The sequence below is a fragment of the Scardinius erythrophthalmus genome (genome assembly GCF_964197995.2).
Source record: "Scardinius erythrophthalmus genome assembly, chromosome: 23".
Taxonomy (NCBI): domain Eukaryota; kingdom Metazoa; phylum Chordata; class Actinopteri; order Cypriniformes; family Leuciscidae; genus Scardinius; species Scardinius erythrophthalmus.
Genome location: NC_138243.1, coordinates 13,920,442 through 13,938,383, shown reverse-complemented (window position 1 = coordinate 13,938,383; position 17,942 = coordinate 13,920,442). Strand labels below are relative to the sequence as shown.

The 17,942-nt window shown below is 43.7% G+C and overlaps 1 protein-coding gene across 5 annotated transcripts in view; it reads right to left on the bottom strand.

Moving 5' to 3' along the window:
* LOC308684031 (protocadherin alpha-C2-like) overlaps positions 1 to 17,942 on the bottom strand; it is a gene marked incomplete at its 5' end in the record, with an annotated part of 69,998 nt that overhangs the window by 5,742 nt on the left and 46,314 nt on the right. For all 5 annotated transcript variants that reach the window (XM_081355025.1, XM_081355024.1, XM_081355023.1 and 2 more), the window contains 2 exons: positions 9,992 to 10,080; positions 15,912 to 15,970. In XM_081355025.1, the coding sequence (XP_081211151.1) occupies positions 9,992 to 10,080; positions 15,912 to 15,970 (148 nt within the window). The remainder of the gene's footprint in view (positions 1 to 9,991; positions 10,081 to 15,911; positions 15,971 to 17,942) is intronic.

The window sequence follows — 17,942 nt, the reverse complement described above, 5'->3', positions numbered from 1 at the left end:
ACAAATATGTGATCTAATATGCATTCATGTGTTGGATGTGCTTTCCTACATTCTAAAAAAGAATGTTTGCATCAATTTTTTTGAGTTATATTTGAGTGAATTCTTCAACCAGCAAACTACATAGAGTTAGAGGAACTTAATAATTTGTATAAACACAAATTTTTAAGTTGATTCCTCAAAAAAATTAAGCCACTGCAACTTCCAGAGTTGTAACCCTGGGACCAATTAATCTTATCTATGTCAGTTCAAATCAACAGCTATCATAGCACATGCTAACATAACATGTATATTTAATGAACAAGCAAGGTATTACTCGTCACTGGCATTAGCGCAGTCATTGCTTATAGAGTCAATGTGTTTACCTTTATGTATCTACTCTTCAGCATAATGGTAACCACAAAAACTCTTTTAAATGTCAAACATAACAGCATTTAACACTAACAGGTCTTTCTCTTCACTAAAAACAAATAAATTAACACTCAATTTCAACATTTATTCTCCTTATCCAGTCCTATGCAAAGCATGCCGGGAACTAGAACTCCACTGCCTAATTTCCTAAGTTATCAAGACAATTTCATTAAGTTACTACAACCTAATTAAAAAATAACGATAATAATAATTAACACAGAAATTTGAGTTTAAATTACAGACAATATTAAGTTGATGTAATGATCAACATTATTATATCAACAGAACTCTACAAAATAATTTTCGCAACTTAAAAGGTTTAATTAAAACGATACTCGGTTACTCACGTAACCTCGGTTCTCTCTAGAGAGGGAACGAGTATTGCGTAAGCTTGCTTACGCTGCGGGAAAGTCTTCTTTTCTCGAGATACTGAAGCCAAAAATTATCCTTAATTTCATTTTTTGTCAACGCAGTGCAGCTGCGGGCAGCTGAGCTAGAGCGGCATACTGCGCGCTCATTGGCTGCCGCGCGGCAACTGCTTAAGCCTACCAGTGAGCCTGGCGTGACGTCACGCCCAATGAGGGCGCGCGCGCCCTAGCGCGTCACAGCCCGCCAGAATGGGCGGCGTCAGAGCATATATAAGGAAGGCTCGTAGGCTATATTCTCTGTTTTCTGTCGAATGAAGCGACACGAGCTACAGGCTTCAAGCACGGCAGGGAACGCAATACTCGTTCCCTCTCTAGAGAGAACCGAGGTTACGTGAGTAACCGAGTATCGTTCTCTTACGAGAGGTTCTCTCGTATTGCGTAAGCTTGCTTACGCTGCGGGAACCCCTTGTCCACGCCGTGCGAGCCTAACAATCACATATGACTCTATGAAGAGCATAGAGGTGAAAAACAGGTGGCCAGCGGTGCGGGCCAACACATGTTCATAAGCACATCTAGGGAACGCACGAACGGCAAGGCCGGTCTATGTATACTGACCCTGAGCGTGCGGCTCAACAGACAAGCTAGTCAATAGTACAACCTGCGCATATGGGCAGGACATGAACACGACTAGACTGACAGAAGTTTCGCCTGCAGAGCGGGAACTTCCAGGTTATAAAACCTAACAAAAGTGGAGGGGGACGCCCAGCCCGCCGCCATACAAATGTCATGAATGGAAATCCCGCTGGACCATGCCCACGATGAGGCCATGCCTCTGGTGGAATGAGCCCGTATGCCCAACGGACATTGCAGGTCTTTTGACGCATATGCTGCCGCAATAGCGTCCACTATCCATCTGGATAGCGTCTGTTTCGAGGCGGCGCGACCCTTAGCGCGCCCTCCAAACGAAACGAAAAGCTGCTCTGAGAGCCTGAAGGCTGCAGAGCGCGTGACATAACACCTTAACGCCCTGACCGGGCAAAGGCGGTTGACACCCTCCTCACTGCCGGATGACGGCAGGGCCGATAGGGTAATGACTTGAGCCCTAAAGGGAGTACCTAACACTTTGGGGACATAGCCGTGCTTCGGTTTGAGAATGGCTAACGAGTCGTTAGGTCCAAACTCGAGGCACGACGCGCTGACAGACAGCGCATGCAAATCGCCCACTCGTTTGACTGAAGCCAGAGCTAGCAGAAAAACGGTTTTAAGCGTCAAGTATTTCAACTCCACAGAGTCCAAAGGCTCGAACGGATGCACTTTCAGGGACTCTAGGACCAGGGACAGGTCCCAAATAGGGACTGACGGGGGCCGGGGAGGGTTCATCCTCCTGGCCCCTCGCAGGAAACGGGTGATGAGTTCATCCCTGCCCAGTGAGCGGCCGCGCGCCGAATCGGCGAACGCTGCTATGGCCGCGACGTAAACCTTGAGCGTGGAGGGGGACCTGCCCGCGTCCAACATCTCTTGGAGAAAGTTCAATACCTGTGGGACTCCACAGGACTGAGCATTAGAACCCATTTCCACACACCATTTGTTAAACACTGACCATTTAGACGCATAGAGCCGCCTCGTCGAGGGGGCTCTGGACTGCGTGATCGTGTTAATTACCCCTTCTGGCAGATCAACGAATATCCGTTGATTTCCCACGCATGCAGAGACCAGTGCTCTGGATGGGGATGCAGAATCGATCCTCGAGCTTGAGAGAGAAGATCTCTCCTCACCGGGATCGGCCATGGGGCTGTGTCTGTCAGCCTCATCAGCTCGGAAAACCATGGTTGGTTTTCCCAGCGCGGGGCTATGAGGAGCGCTGCGCAGTTCGTCTCCCTGATCCTCGCTAGCACTTGAGGCAGCATCGAGATCGGGGGGAACGCATACAGCGGAACGCTGGGCCATGTCTGGGCCAGCGCGTCCTCGTGTTTCGAGAAAAACCTCTGGCACTGAGCGTTCTCGCTCGCGGCGAAGAGGTCGATCTCCGCTTTGCCAAAGCGATGCCAAAGCGCTTGGACCGTCTGGCGGTGTAGAGACCATTCCCCTGGGGGAACGTTGTCCCTGGACAGTCTGTCCGGGCCGTCGTTGAAGCGACCGGGTACATGAGCTGCCCTTAGGGAGCGCAGCGGGCCCTGAGCCCAGGATAGGAGGCGCTCTGTGAGAGCGCGCAGGGCTCTGGATCTGATTCCGCCCTGGCGGTTCACGTAAGACACTACTGACATGTTGTCCGAGCGGACTAGCACATGGTGTCCCCGTAGGAGTGGTAGAAAGTGCTTCAGCGCTTTCTCGACCGCCAGCATCTCTAGACAGTTTATGTGAAGGCTTTTCTCCGTATTCGACCACCGGCCGCAAATCGGACTGCCCTCGTGAGTCGCTCCCCAACCCATGTTGGACGCATCTGTCGAGACCACTTTGCGGTGTGCGATGACCCCCATCGACACTCCCCGCTGAAACCATTCGGCCGCCAGCCAGGGCTGCAGGGCTGAGACGCAGCGCTGAGTCACTCTGACTGGTGCACGGCCCGAAATCCATGCTTTGCGGGACACTTCCGACTTTAGCCAGCACTGAAGCGGGCGCATTCGAAGTAAACCCAGCTGCAGGACCGCTGCGGCTGACGCCATATGGCCCAAAAGCCTCTGAAAGGTTTTTAGGGGAAAAACTTTTCCCACCTGAACGGAAGCGGCGAGGTGCCGAACACGGCGCGCGCGCTGTGTTGACAGTCTGGCCGTCATCGCCGCCGAATCCAGATCTATACCCAGGAAAGTGATAGACTGGCTGGGGGTTAGAGAGCTCTTGTCCCAGTTCACGGAAAGACCCAGGCTTTCCAAATGACCGAGAAGCGCTTTCTTGTGAGAAACTAGTTCCTCTGTTGACTGCGCTATAATGAGCCAATCGTCCAGATAGTTCAGAATTCGCATCCCTTTCGATCTCAGGGGTGCGAGGGCCGCGTCCATGCACTTCGTAAAAGTACGGGGTGCCAGGGACAAGCCGAACGGCAGGACGGTGTACTGATATGCCTGACCGTCGAAGGCGAATCTCAAGAATGGCCTGTGACGGGGAATAATCTGAATCTGAAAATACGCGTCTTTCAGATCGAGAGAGATGAACCAGTCCCCCGGGCGAATCTGCGCGAGGATTTGACCGGTCGTGAGCATTTTGAACGGTCGTTTCACGAGCGCTTTGTTCAAATATCTCAGATCTAGTATAGGTCTGAGCGCTCCGCCCTTCTTGGGTACGAGGAAATAGCGGCTGTATAAGCCTGCCTCGGCAGCCAGAGGGTGAACCCGTTCTATGGCACCTTTGTGCAGTAAATTCGCTATCTCTGTGTGAAGCAGATGGGCTGCATCTGCTTTCACTTGTGTCTCGACCCGGGCGCGAAAACGCGGGGGGCGGCGAGCGAATTGAAGCGAATAGCCCTTTATCACTGTGTTTAATACCCATTCCGACATTCCCGGAATAGCTTTCCATGCATTCGCACTCATAGCTAGGGGTCGGATAGCCTCCGGGTCCCGCCCGCCGCACAGCGCGGGACGGGGAGCCTGTGGCGGTATGTGCGCGAGTCGCGCAGTGACAGTGAGGGGAGACGGGGGCTCGCTGATAGCGGCAGCCGGCTGAATGACGCTGTGAGAGAGCGTTTTGAGCAACGGCTCGCGGCGCGGAAGCGGGGCGGGCTCGTGAGTGTGTACATGAGAGCGTGCGTGCTGTATAGCGGGCACAGGACTCTTTATTAACGCACAGCCGGCGGTGGAGTGCTTTCGTCCCCGAATGTGTGAGGCAGAGCGGGCACTGTGTAGGTGTGAGCACTGGGTTGTGGGCACGTGACCTACAGCTAACACTCGAGTGGCCGTAGCGCGCTTTATGTGAGTGCACTCTGTGGGGTACACAGGGGGGATTGTGCTTGTGTGTAGTGATGAGCACTGGGGTGTGGGCATGTTTACTACACTCATAGCACTGACGGCGTGAGCCGGATGACCAGATTTTACACTCTTTATTCGATTTATCTGGGTCGCCGTAAAAACGGCGTTTGTGTGCAGGCGAGAGAGTTGAGAAACTGGCTCGTTGGCTGCGGTGGACACTACTGCAGTAGCCTTTATCAAGGGGACTGGCAGAGGGATACAGGTTAGCTTCGACGGCGGTCCGGCCGCGGCGGGACTCAACCGTCTTTTCCTCCTTGCGAGTGCTAGGAGGATTTCGCAGGCTCGGTTTTCAGCGAAACTCTAGGCCGGGGACCCCGCGGGGGTGGCGGCCTGTGTTGGCTGGTGGAGCGGGACCTGGGTCGGCCGCGCTGACGCTGCTGCGATGCTGGAGGTCGGGAGGGGCGCCGCGTGGGACTGCGTGCAGGAGGCTGAGTTTTAGAGCGGCCTGCAGCGGAGCTCGAGCGGCGGGGCAGGAAGAGGTTCATGGCCTGTGACGCCTTCTGAACTTCCGAGAAGCTGTCCACGAGGCCACTTACCGCGGGGCCGAAGAGGCCGGCGGGTGAGAGCGGGGCGTTGAGAAAAACGGACCGCTCTTGCTCTCCCATGTCGGCTAGCGTTAGCCAGAGGTGGCGCTCAATGACAGTCAGCGCAGCCATAGATCGTCCGATCGCTTGGGCTGCTGTTTTCGTCGTGCGAAGAGAGAGATCCGTCGCACTGCGCAGGTCGGTCAAAGCAGATTTATCAAGTTTTCCCTCGTCGAGCTGGCTGAGGAGGTCGGCTTGAAAAACTTGTAAAACCGCCATTGTGTGCAGGGCTGAGGCGGCTTGCCCAGCAGCGGAGAAAGCGCGGCTGGCAAACGCCGAAGTAGTCCTGCAGGCCTTGGACGGGAGGGCAGTCTTTGAGCGCCATCTCGCGGATGGGGGGCAAAGATGCGCTGCAACCGCTGGTTCGACCGGTGGGATCCGGTCATACCCTTTCTCCTTGGCTCCGTCTACGCGAGAGAGAGTAGATGAGGCCGGAGAACGGAGTCTGGCCGAAACTGGAGCGTCCCAGGATTTGGTAAGCTCCTCGTGAAGCTCCGGCAGAAAAGGCGCTGGCCTGGACACTGGAGCTCGTCGACTGGCGGGCAGAAAGCACCCGTCGAGTCTGTTGGGCGGAGTCACCGCTGGCGGGGACCATTCGAGGCCCAGGTGTTCGACTGCTGCCGTGAGGAGGCGGAGAAGCTCGGCGTCCACACTGGCGTGAGTCCTGCTGGACGCTCTGGTGGAGGAGGCGGAGCGGACAGAACCGGACCATTCCTCGCTGTCCGACGCCATTAGTGAGCACGTGTCCAGTAGCGCGTCATCATCCGCTTCATCCCCTGAGGCGACGGCATCGAGGGCGTGAGCCGTCGGCTGCGCGTCGGGAAGCGGGGGCGGAGAAGGAGAGAGCGAGGCTCGCGGGAGAGGCTCCGGCGAGGCCTTGGCTCGAGTCTCGGGCTCCGGTGGTCGCTGCGAGCGGCGTTTCTTCTTACGCGGCCCGAGGACAGTTGGAGCAGATTCCGCGAAGAGGGCGAGTCGAGCCCGCAGGGTCGACATCGGCAGCTCTTCACAGAAAGCGCAGCCGCCCGTGGAAAGCGCGACGGCTGCGTGGTCCTGGCCCAGGCAGAGAGCGCAGAGAAGATGGCGGTCTCCGTCGCTGAGCGCGGAGCGGCATGAGCCGCACGTGGTGCGAGGCATTTGCAACAACGCCTCTGCTCTTTTAGAAAGTGCTGCGGAAGCAAGAACACACACAAAAGAGCTTGCAAAGGATATTCGCCGGATAGCTGAGCTGGCACGGCAGGCTGAAGGCGGCGAAGATCGTCCGGCTTCCTCAGGCTGACCTAAGCTGGCTCGTTAGCTGGGCCTTGAAGGACAACGGCGACGGCTTCCTCTCCGAGATCAGCGATGCGAGTGCTTCGCTGAAAAGACAGAAATCAGAGAATATAGCCTACGAGCCTTCCTTATATATGCTCTGACGCCGCCCATTCTGGCGGGCTGTGACGCGCTAGGGCGCGCGCGCCCTCATTGGGCGTGACGTCACGCCAGGCTCACTGGTAGGCTTAAGCAGTTGCCGCGCGGCAGCCAATGAGCGCGCAGTATGCCGCTCTAGCTCAGCTGCCCGCAGCTGCACTGCGTTGACAAAAAATGAAATTAAGGATAATTTTTGGCTTCAGTATCTCGAGAAAAGAAGACTTTCCCGCAGCGTAAGCAAGCTTACGCAATACGAGAGAACCTCTCGTAAGAGAACAATAAATAAGAATTGTTTTTATCTTGTAACCACACATGTATTTAAGTTGTGGTAGCAAGTCCCCTGAATTCAATTTAGAGTGTATAATATTTCTACCTCTCTTTTTCTCTACCTTCCACTCCTCTCCCCTTCCACACCTTGCTCGTTCTTCCATTTTGAGTACGGCTGGTTGCCATGGAAACCTCCTCCCCCATCCCCGCTCGCCCACTCCCAGCTGCTCCTGCTGCAGCATCTAAGATTCATTGTTGTTGCCTGGCAACAAGTCACACAGTGTTTCCTAGCAACAGGACCACCGGAGGGGTCTGCCAATCCTGAACCTCTGTGCATCTCCAACCCCCACATTCCCCCTTCTCTTTCAGCATCACTCTCATTCTATCATCTCTTTCCTTCCTCTATTACTCGTCGTCTCTCTCCATCCCACATGCTTTATCTTTTAAATGACTCTCGGTATAGCAACCTCATATATCTTAAATCAAATTAATCTGTGTCTCAGTTTCCTGCTTGGCCTCTTTTCTGTTCCTCCTGTTCCTATGACCTCAACTGTGTTATAATTTACAAGCACTAAACCAGCCCTTACACAACACACCTGCACTGGTTCAGTAACACAACATTAGCCTGTTTATAATCACAACCCCGATTTTAAATGGACAACTAGACTGGTTTTCATAAGTCTATCAGATTTACAGTTTATAGTTCATACTTCAAACCTCTCTGCAGCCTGCTAGAAAAGAATCAATGTATTTCTCTTTCACCTCTCCTCCTTTCTCTTTCTCTCTCGAGTCGAGTGTGCCTCTCTCGATCTGTCCCACTTACTCTATCCATTTCTTCCCACTGTCTGCTGTCATTCCAGTCCGGCTCTGCTCTATCAGCCTGTCAATATCTCCACCATCCACCCCCTAGGAGACCAGCCACTCTTCCTTCATTCCTCTAATGGCACATTAGATTGATCGTCCTCTGTCTATCTGGCTGATCTTTGAGGAGAAGCATATCTCAGTAATGCAAATTCAATAACAGGCTTCATGCATCACAATATTTAGATACTTTGGTACTGAACTTCAGTAGAGTAGATGAAAGATGCCATCCAAGGCACATCATGCTCTTACTCAAAATAAACACATTTGGTTTATTGTGTCAACTAATGATCATGTTGCCTAATTATGTGTTAGGCATTTGAGGGACGCAGCACTAAATTACAAATGAAATCCTGTCAGAGGAGGACTTGCCTTGATACATCTATATTTGTTAAAGGGAATCTATTATACCTTTTTTCAGTGTAGTAGAATATGTTTTCATGCTTGAATGTTCAAAAAACACCTTGTTTTTCAAACATTTTACATTATTGCAGCACCTCTCTTCCCGGTCTGTCCGTAACGCTCTGGGGTGCGTTTCCCGTACGACGACGTAACTCGTTGCTTAACTACCATAGTACGAGGCATCATTGAAGAAATTTGTTTCCCAAAACTGTATTGTCGCTAATTGGACGTTCAACCACATTGATTAATGATGTCACGCACGAGGTGGAGTAATAACTACTTTTAATTAATCTGTTTGAGATCGAATTAACGCTAGATGTTTTGCTATAAATTACGGACATGGCATCTGAGGACTATTTCTCATTTTTTTCAGTTATTTTGCTTTATTTACAGATTCAATCATAGGCTCGTTCTTACGTACTAGAGCACATTCGCACATGCACACTGTTCAAAAACGGTGATTTAAATCTAATGACAAACTAAAAGACGTAAATGACATTTGTATGTATTCTAAATAAAATATATAGATTGTACTGAATGTTAGCTTGTTTATTTGATTAAGATAAGGATTTATTGAGTCCACATGCAATGCAAACAAAGAACTCTGCTTCACAACTTTGCGATGCTGTTTGCGAATGTTTGTTGGAACTATGGTTTCAGGAAACACAGACTCATTGAACTATGTTGATAACGACAGAACTTCCGAACATAGTTGGCTAACGATGCTTTTGGGAAATGCACCCCTGTTTAGTTCCTGTCTCTATGAAGCTCCTCCTTCTGAAAAGCACAATGTGCTCTGATTGGTCAGCTGGACCAGTGTGTTGTGATTGGTCAGCTGCTTAAAACGTGTTTCAGAAATGTTTCCATTACTCTGAGTTTCAACACACTAAAGCAACTCATCCAGGCCTCGCCCCCTTTTTTTTAATGCCTTGAGCGGGAATTATTTAAATGAAGAATATTGTGATTTGTTCGTTCCTGGAAGAAAACTGAAGACTAAAATCATGGCATTTCAGGGAGTTCAGAAACAGTGCTTGCTGATATAGAGAATAACTCTCTTTGAAGTGGACTTTGTGCATTGTAAAAGCATAATAGGAACACTTTAATAAAAATAAACTTTGGAATAAGTAAAGTAAATATGATAGTATATATATATATATCTAAGAGAATGACGCACCACTGAACCACAGCAAGTAATTGTCTGGATTGCTAGTAACAGGAAGTCTGAAATAATTAATGGTAAAGCTCAAGCCAGACTTGCAGACTTGTTCCCTGTCATTTTAGATCTTGGGAACAGTATTGCAATAGAGAGTGACAATGGAAAGAACACTCTGTACATGGATTGGAGATCTTTTAGGGCATGCAAAACAGTAAAAGAGCAGAGAAAGAGCTGACATTTTTTGGATGAATGAGTCTAACCTGCTTTAAACAGGTTGTTTTAAACATGCATGAATCCATGTCAGTTGGAATCAGCTTCAATTTGGGTCAAAAGTTTTGGCCGGCCCTGATTTATTCCTAAGATTCATTACAAGAAATCCAGAATTCCCATATGCATTAGGCACGTTCATTTAAACAGATGTAATAGGTTGATAAACATGATAATTTAGCTAGAGAGAAAATTACCAGATTAGCAAGAGCATGAAGTTTTGCGAGAAGATGATGGAGTCGTCGGTTTCGATTGATTAAGATTTAATTACACTCAGTTAGCAATGCGGATGTCTTTAAGATGTGACCTCACCTGCTGCGCTGGAGACCGTGGGCCAGTTCTGGACCAGCATGCCTTGTGCTCCTTGCATCACAGCTGAAGCCTCCTCCATATGCACAGAGCTAAAAACAAAACCAGTTGACGTCATTAGTCTTGAAATTTCAAACTTCTTTGGGCTGCTATTAAAAAAAAGGAAAATGCTCAATAAAACTGATGTTAAATATATCTCACATTAAAATGCAGCTTCGCTTTTGGGCTGTGAAAGTAAATGAGATGTGCAACGGGGACAGATGTGTTAGCGTGTATTTTTCTGAGCTTTGGTCTGAAGGTGCGTGTGATGGTGAAAGTACATGTGACAGTGTGTGCTAGACTATCTGTGATCTAATGTGTCTGTGCGTGAGGTGATGTGTGTGTGGTGTGCAAGTTGTCTCGGTGGTTGTCATGATGCTTTAACTCCTTCAGACATGTTCACTGGAAAGCACATTGACAGAGTGTCTAAATATATAGGCCGAAATGATACAAAGATACACAGAAATACACAGAAATACACAATCCCCTGGTTTCTCAGACAAGGCTTAAGCCTAGTCCCAGACTAAATTGCATGTTTTGAACGCAACACTGGCATATCTTAAAATAATTCAGTGCCATTGTTTTGTCTCAAGATGCACACCAGTGATACATATATACATAAAAAAAAAAAAAAAAAAAAAAAATAAAAAAAAATATATATATATATATATATATATATATATATATATATATATATATATATATATATATATATATATATATATATATATATATATATAACTCCTTCATAACTCCTATAATATAATATATATATATTATATTATATATATTATATTATATTATATATATTTTTTAAAGCATGTTTATAAAAGCTTCTTAAATGTCCTAATTATACTAAGGCCTAATACTGGCTTAATCTAAGCCCTGTCTGTGAAACCAGGGCAATATGATACAAAAATTACCTCTTGGTAATTTTACTTGAATAGAAAACATCACATAAGATATTATGTTTGTATCATGATTATAACAGTGACATTGTGTAATATTATTACAATTTAGAATAGCTGTTTTCTATTTTAATATATTTTAAAATTGTAATTTATTCCTGTGATGTTTAAGCTGAATTTTCAGCATCATTACTCCAGTCTTCAGTGTCACATGATCGTTCAGAAATCATACTAAGATGATGATTTGATGCTCAATAAAATGTTCTTATTAATATCAATGTTGAAAACAGTTGTGCTGCTTAATATTTTTGTGGAAATATTATAAATGTTACTGTCAATTTTGATCAATTTAATGCACATTGCTAAATAAGTCAATTAAAGTAAATTTCTTAAAAATAATAAAAATAAATCCTGACCCCAATCTTTTGAATAGTAAGTTTACAATATTTTGATTTGGAATATTTTTGTTTTAACATGTTTATGATTACGCTTAAAACATGACAAAATCTGCCAAATGTCAAAATAAGCATGTGTTAAATAAACATTCATCTTAATATATTATGAAGTGTTGTTACAAATAAATGTATCTTGTTTCAATAAACTGAAAAATTGGACAAATATAAATGTTATGAACATGATTTTTATTTTATTTTTGCAATCCAGAAATGATAAAGAAATACTGGAGGAATGTAGAAAGAAAGATGATATAAAGGAAAAGCGTTCATCAGAGAGAGAAAAAAGCGGATTGCGTAGAAAATTTATTACATTTTCAACATCTCCCTTCTCTCACAAGGGCCCATTTCATAATCTGATTTCCCCTAATACATTGTTGGGTTTCTTTACCATCTTTATCTTCCCTCCATTCCTCTCTTCATTTCTCATTCTCGGTCTGTCAGCAGGCCATGCATAACATAAGCCTGGGAACTTGTGGTAGACAGCAGAAGATGTACTATGTACTTTCAGCAAATACCGCGATGCACCCTAGAGCTGCGAGCATGCATTACATTAAAGGGACTTTTCATTACCTATATACACTTTTCAGCGATGGCCTTTTGCTTTTAGCACGGCTCTGTGTGTTTGTCACCATGGAAACCACGATCAGACAAGCACCCACATAAAGAGCAGATCTGTGAATAGTGCCACAGCACTCCTATACATCCATTATGAATGTACAGACATGAGGAGCAGAAAGGAAGTGGGTATAGCAGGGCATCTGCAATGCAGCACAGGGTGTGCCCAGCCGCTACAGCTTCCATAACTCTGATCCAGTGTGTGTGTGTTAGCATGATGGATCCTTCTAATTCCCTTAAAGCTGAAATGCACCCTGTGCCATGAGGCAGAGTGAATCAGTAACTTTTCTAGCCTTAGGAGAGGCTTGTCGATTGAGGGGTGTGGATTTAAAGCCACTGGAGAGGAAGCTTGGATACTGGAGCTGTTCAGAATAAGTCTAAATGAAGAGAAAGCATGGCAGAGAGTTCCAATTCTGGAATTAACCATCGTAATTATTGGCTCATTAAGGGTCAAAGGGAAGTTATGAATAAATAATGTAAATCTACAATATAATAATAATAATAATAAGGTGACATACTGAATTTACAGATACCTTTAAACATCCTCTCCTGAAATTAAGCTACAAGTAATGGTTTAAATTGAAATAATGAATGTAATTAAAGATATGCAATATACATAACTGTTTAAAAGTTTGGGGTTGGTAAGATTGTTTTTAATGTTTTTGAAAGAAGTCTCTGATGCTCATCAAGACTGCATTTATTTGACCAAAATACTGTAAAAACATTTGTGAAATAATATTACAGTTTTAAAATAACTGTTTTCTATTTTTAATATATTTAACTTATTCCTGTGTTGACAAAGCTGAATTTTCAGCATCATTACTCCAGTCTTCAGTGTCACATGATCCTTCAGAAATCAGTCTAATATGCTGATCTGCTGCTCAAGAAACATTTCTTTATTATTATCAATGTTGAAAACATTTTTTTCAGGATTATTTTATGAATAGAAACAACAGTCATTTGGAATTTGGAATGTTTTTAATTAAAATGTTTGTAACAATGTAAATGTAAATGTTTACAAGTCACTTTTAAATACTAATTTATTGCATCCTCACTGAATAAAAGTATTAATTCCTTTTAAAAAGTACATGTTTATTTCTCCTATTCTTACATTTAGGCTATATTACCTTTACTTTCCTCTAATGCTTACTTTATCTTTAAAAACACTATTAATTTAATAATACTGTAAAATATGTACTTATAATAATATTTAGCAAATCTCAAATTGAATATTCCTTTTTATTCTTTTAATTCTGTACATTATAACCTTGTGATACCTAAATTCACAAAATTCGCATAAAAAATATTGATTTTAATTCTTAGTGCTTCATTAATAATTTCTTTAGACAAAACAGTAAGGGATTTTAATATCTACTTTTTTTTTTCGATAATCAACCATAACATAATAATTGGCTTCTCTGCCAGAATTTTAATGTTGGTGCATGTCTAAATGAAATTTTTAATGTTGTACTATATTTCAATGGTGCTCAAAGTGGCTAACACAGTTTCTACATCAGATGCGACGGTCCTCGCGTCGTAAAAGCTAGAAATTGTCCACATTGGACGCGTCAAAGCACCCGTTGGCCGTTGCAAAACCATTTGTCCTTTGTATCCGAAGTAGCGTGAACGCTTGAAGTATGTCAGAAATTGAACGGGGCAACGGTTTATCGTTAGGAATTAATTGTGTCATGCTGTGCCGCACCACATCCAGTGTAGACAGCATCACTGATTATAATGGGTTTGCTTTTGTCGCATCGCACTGCTCGCCTCTGGTGTCAATACGGTGTTATCTATTTTTTCCCTTGTGTGTACTGTCTCCTGTGCCCCTTTTTGCACCAGCCTTCAGTCACAGACAAGCACATAAAACACACACAGACTAAACCATCCCTGGAGATGAGCCCACAGGGTAGCACAACATTATCACATAAAACAGACAGCCCTTCACCCTTTGGAAACTGTATATGTGTGGTGGTAGAGGAGGGGGCCTTGTTGTCTCTGTAAGTGTGTGTGCGGGTATGTGTGAAGAGTTAGGGAGAGAATAAATATTTAGCATTTTAGAGATGACTCATTTTGTCAGTATTTGTGCACTGAAATGCTCCCCCTGAGATTCAAATTGCCTGCTTATCGGGCGTTGGTAAGCTCACACAATCAGCTCATCTGCTAGCTTGTCCTTTATGCTTGGTTGTGAAGGACTGTGCATCTGCTGTGGAGAATGCTGATGACCTACATACTCAAGATCAGACTTGCAGAGCCACTATGCCAGGGAAAGGCCCTTAGCAAACGCTTCAAAGCTTGTGTTTGTGCGTGATAAAGGCAGACAGAGCACAGTTGGTCCACAGAGGAAGAGGCAAGAGGTCAGGAAGAAGTCAGAGAGCTCCTGGTGGTCATGATTCTGGTGGCTCTCTATAGCCATCAGCAAACATCAACACTGACAATCTTTTTGTGCTTTACTAATATGCTCCCTGTCCTCTGTAATTCTTCATTCCATCTTGTTTTGTTAAACTCTATCAACAGCAAACTTAAACGGACACAAACTGGAAGTTGCAAGCGACTTTCTCCAGTGTTATGACGTATTTCCCAGTGAAAAGGAATATTGAACAGAGGGCAGGGTTTTACTCTAGCGCTCCTCCTCTCCATCTCTGCTCATAGCAGACTAACGGTTTGAGGGGAGTGGTTAAGCGTTGCCCAAACCAATTCCTCAAACCTACGTCATCAGAGAAGTTCCTCCAATGCAGAGGGGAGGGGCATTTTCAGATTTTGATTAAAGATTACCATGGTAAAACATTTTTTTTTTAAATATTTTCTTGCACGGATTAATTGTTCACCACAAGACTAGTAATATGCGCTAACAAAGTAAATAGGGTCAATTTTGATTTCATGGGGACTTTAATAAAATAAGTTGAAGTTGAAGTTCTAAATGTATGCTTTTGCCATTTTTAGCTTTAATTTAAACTAACTCAAAAAAGAAAATTGAAAATATAAAAATAAAAGCTCATTCAAAATATAAATACTATAATAGTATTTAAAGAATATTAAAACAACACTGATATGAATTACCATTAGTTATTACAAGTATTACAAGTGAACATCAATCAATAACATATTCATGAATTCGGTTACATTTTATGGTGACACTTTATTTTATAGTGTCCTTGTTACATATCTTACATGTACTTACCACAGTAATAACAGTAAATTATGCATAATTACATGCAACTAACCCTCAACCAAACCTTAATCCTACCCTACTATATGTACTTACGGTTAGGGTTTGGTTTAGGGTTAGTTACTTGTAATTATGGATAATTTACTTTTATTACTATAGCAAGTACATGTAGTAACGTGTACATCGCCTTGAACAACATTTTTACCATAAATTAAAAAAATAAAACATTAATCTAGATTATTAAATGCTGTAAAAATTATTTTAATTGTTAGTTCATGGTACCCAAAGCATTAATTACTGTTATAAATCTAACCTTGCTTTAAAGTATTATCAGTATTTTTCCAATTCTTAAGGTTTAATGAAAAATTCAACAGATGTTTTGTGTAATGTATAATATTTTGAGGATGCTTTTTAGCTTCTGCTCTCCCTTCAATTAGATTAAGTTCAAACAAGATGGTTTCCTGCATAATGACATCGAGGGTCAGAATTTGATTATTGTGGGTCAGGAAATGAGGAAATTAGAATTGGACATGATTCACAGTGCTTTTACACTTTTACTCAGCAACCAAACCGTGGTCTAAAGGTCTTTTCTCATAAATTGAGAAAAAAGTTACTACTATATAGTACAGAATAAAACCTAATATTTAATTCTTATAGCTACAGAGAATGAGGTGTGTTCCATTTCGGTTCAGAGAGGACTGTAACTCTTTCAGGACATTATTAACAGCAAAAGTGCTTACCTCTGCACTCCTGCCCTCAGTGACGCAGAGTAACGCCAGTCAGCATTTGGCCCTTTGGGCTGGAGGAGAGAAAGAGGGAAAGAAGGGGTGGAAGGACAGAAAAGGGTTAGATACATTCTCATCAATAAATCATGGTGCTCTGTGTGTGTGTTTCTACCTTGCATTTTAATATGAACCACAGCTAAAGGAGACCAGGGACGATTATTGGCACTACGCCATGGCCCATGACTCACTTTGTATAATCTTGTGATTGTGGAGAGAGTGCTTCATAATAAAGCATATGAAGGACACTTGGCATTCACCTAATAACATACACAACCCCATTGTAGGGATGCACAATATTGGTTAATGGACAATATTAGTGATTTTTAACTTATCGATATTGGCCGATATTGGATATTTCATTTTGCAATGCATGATCATTTTTGGATTTAGAGAGTCTTTGCCATCATCTAAAAGCTCATTCAAAATTGATACTTAATCATTTAGTAACACTGTTAAATTTAATCTTGAATGAATATCTGTCTTTCATATGTCCAATTATGATGTTATGCTTAAATTCACTTTACAGCTTTTAAATCTCTCTCTCTCTCTCTCTCTCTATATATATATATATATATATATTTTTTTTTTTACAAAATATTATAGGATTTAAATATCAGTCATAACATTGACATATTTATTTGGCATCCACCAAAATTTTAATATTGTGCATCCCTAGCCATTACCACACATTTTTAAATGACCCTACAACTTCTACTCAAAACCAAGGCCCTAAATGTCTTTTTTCTTCTCCCAACATCCATCCCATTCCCCATGGTACAGGAATGATATCATCCTGGGATACCAGCTGACCCCATGTAATATGATACTAGAGCATTTTCTGCCCTCAACTAGAGCAACTCAATCTGAGCACTGGTCAGAAGATGACCATTTACATTGTAACCAAATACAAAGCCTCAAACACAAGATGGTCATCTGTTTCTCCACCAATCCACAGTAAATGAATGAATTGGTCTCACACAGAGGGAGAGCACAAGCACGTAGTTGCCATTTATATTTGCCCTAGTAAAATCCTGAAAAAAAAAGAAAAAAAACCTGGGTCATAGAATATGCGATGGGATGAGGCATTAGAGAATGGCCCAGATAATTTGAGTAAATAACATTCTTTAATCAGGTGAATTCAGAGGGGGGAGAGAGTGCGTGCAAAGAGACTCTGCCTCGCTCTCACAATGTAATTTGCAGGGCTTGAGAATCAAAGGCTGGAGGTTAATTTCATTGCCTGCTCTCTTATCTCTGACAGACGGCCTCTGCTCCTAAATCCTCTGCAGTGTCAAATGAGCTGCAGTGTCTGTGCTGCCTCTCACCAACACATGTGAGAGGATCTGGCGCTGTCAAGAGCATCACTCCATAAACTCTAGCTATTCTTGTGCTGCAGACATTTTTAGACTTTTTTTTCTTCCTTTATATCTTTTTTAAACCATCTGCAACATCCCATTCCATGAGCCAGAGATCAAGGCCACACAGCCTTTGGATCATGTTCTGGCTAATTAAAACACATTTCACGAATCCATGGCTGACAGAGTGAACATGAATTCACGCCAATTACACTGACAAAAACACATCAGTTGAATATCTATGACAGCAAATGCATTGCACAGGCATGAAATACAGTTTATCTGCATAAACTGTAAGGGTTTTTGCGTTTGGTTTGCAAAATTGTGACATCAGGTTTTGTTTTCTCAAAAGTCCCTTATTTTTAGTGTATACAAAATAATGTTGAAATTCAAACACAATCTTGGAGTAAAGACACAGTGACATGACCTGGAGTGGCAATGGGTGGAAGGTAATAATCCTGAAAATGTGATGACATCCTCAAGCGTGGGAGCAAATGCCTGAATCATCATAAATGCAGTGTGCTACTCTAGAAAGTCTTGATGTTTGACACTAATGCAGGGTGAAGCAAAGCACTGTAAAGCTGGACTAGATAACCACACAGTACAACAGGAAATGACAAGGTCAAAAGCTTCT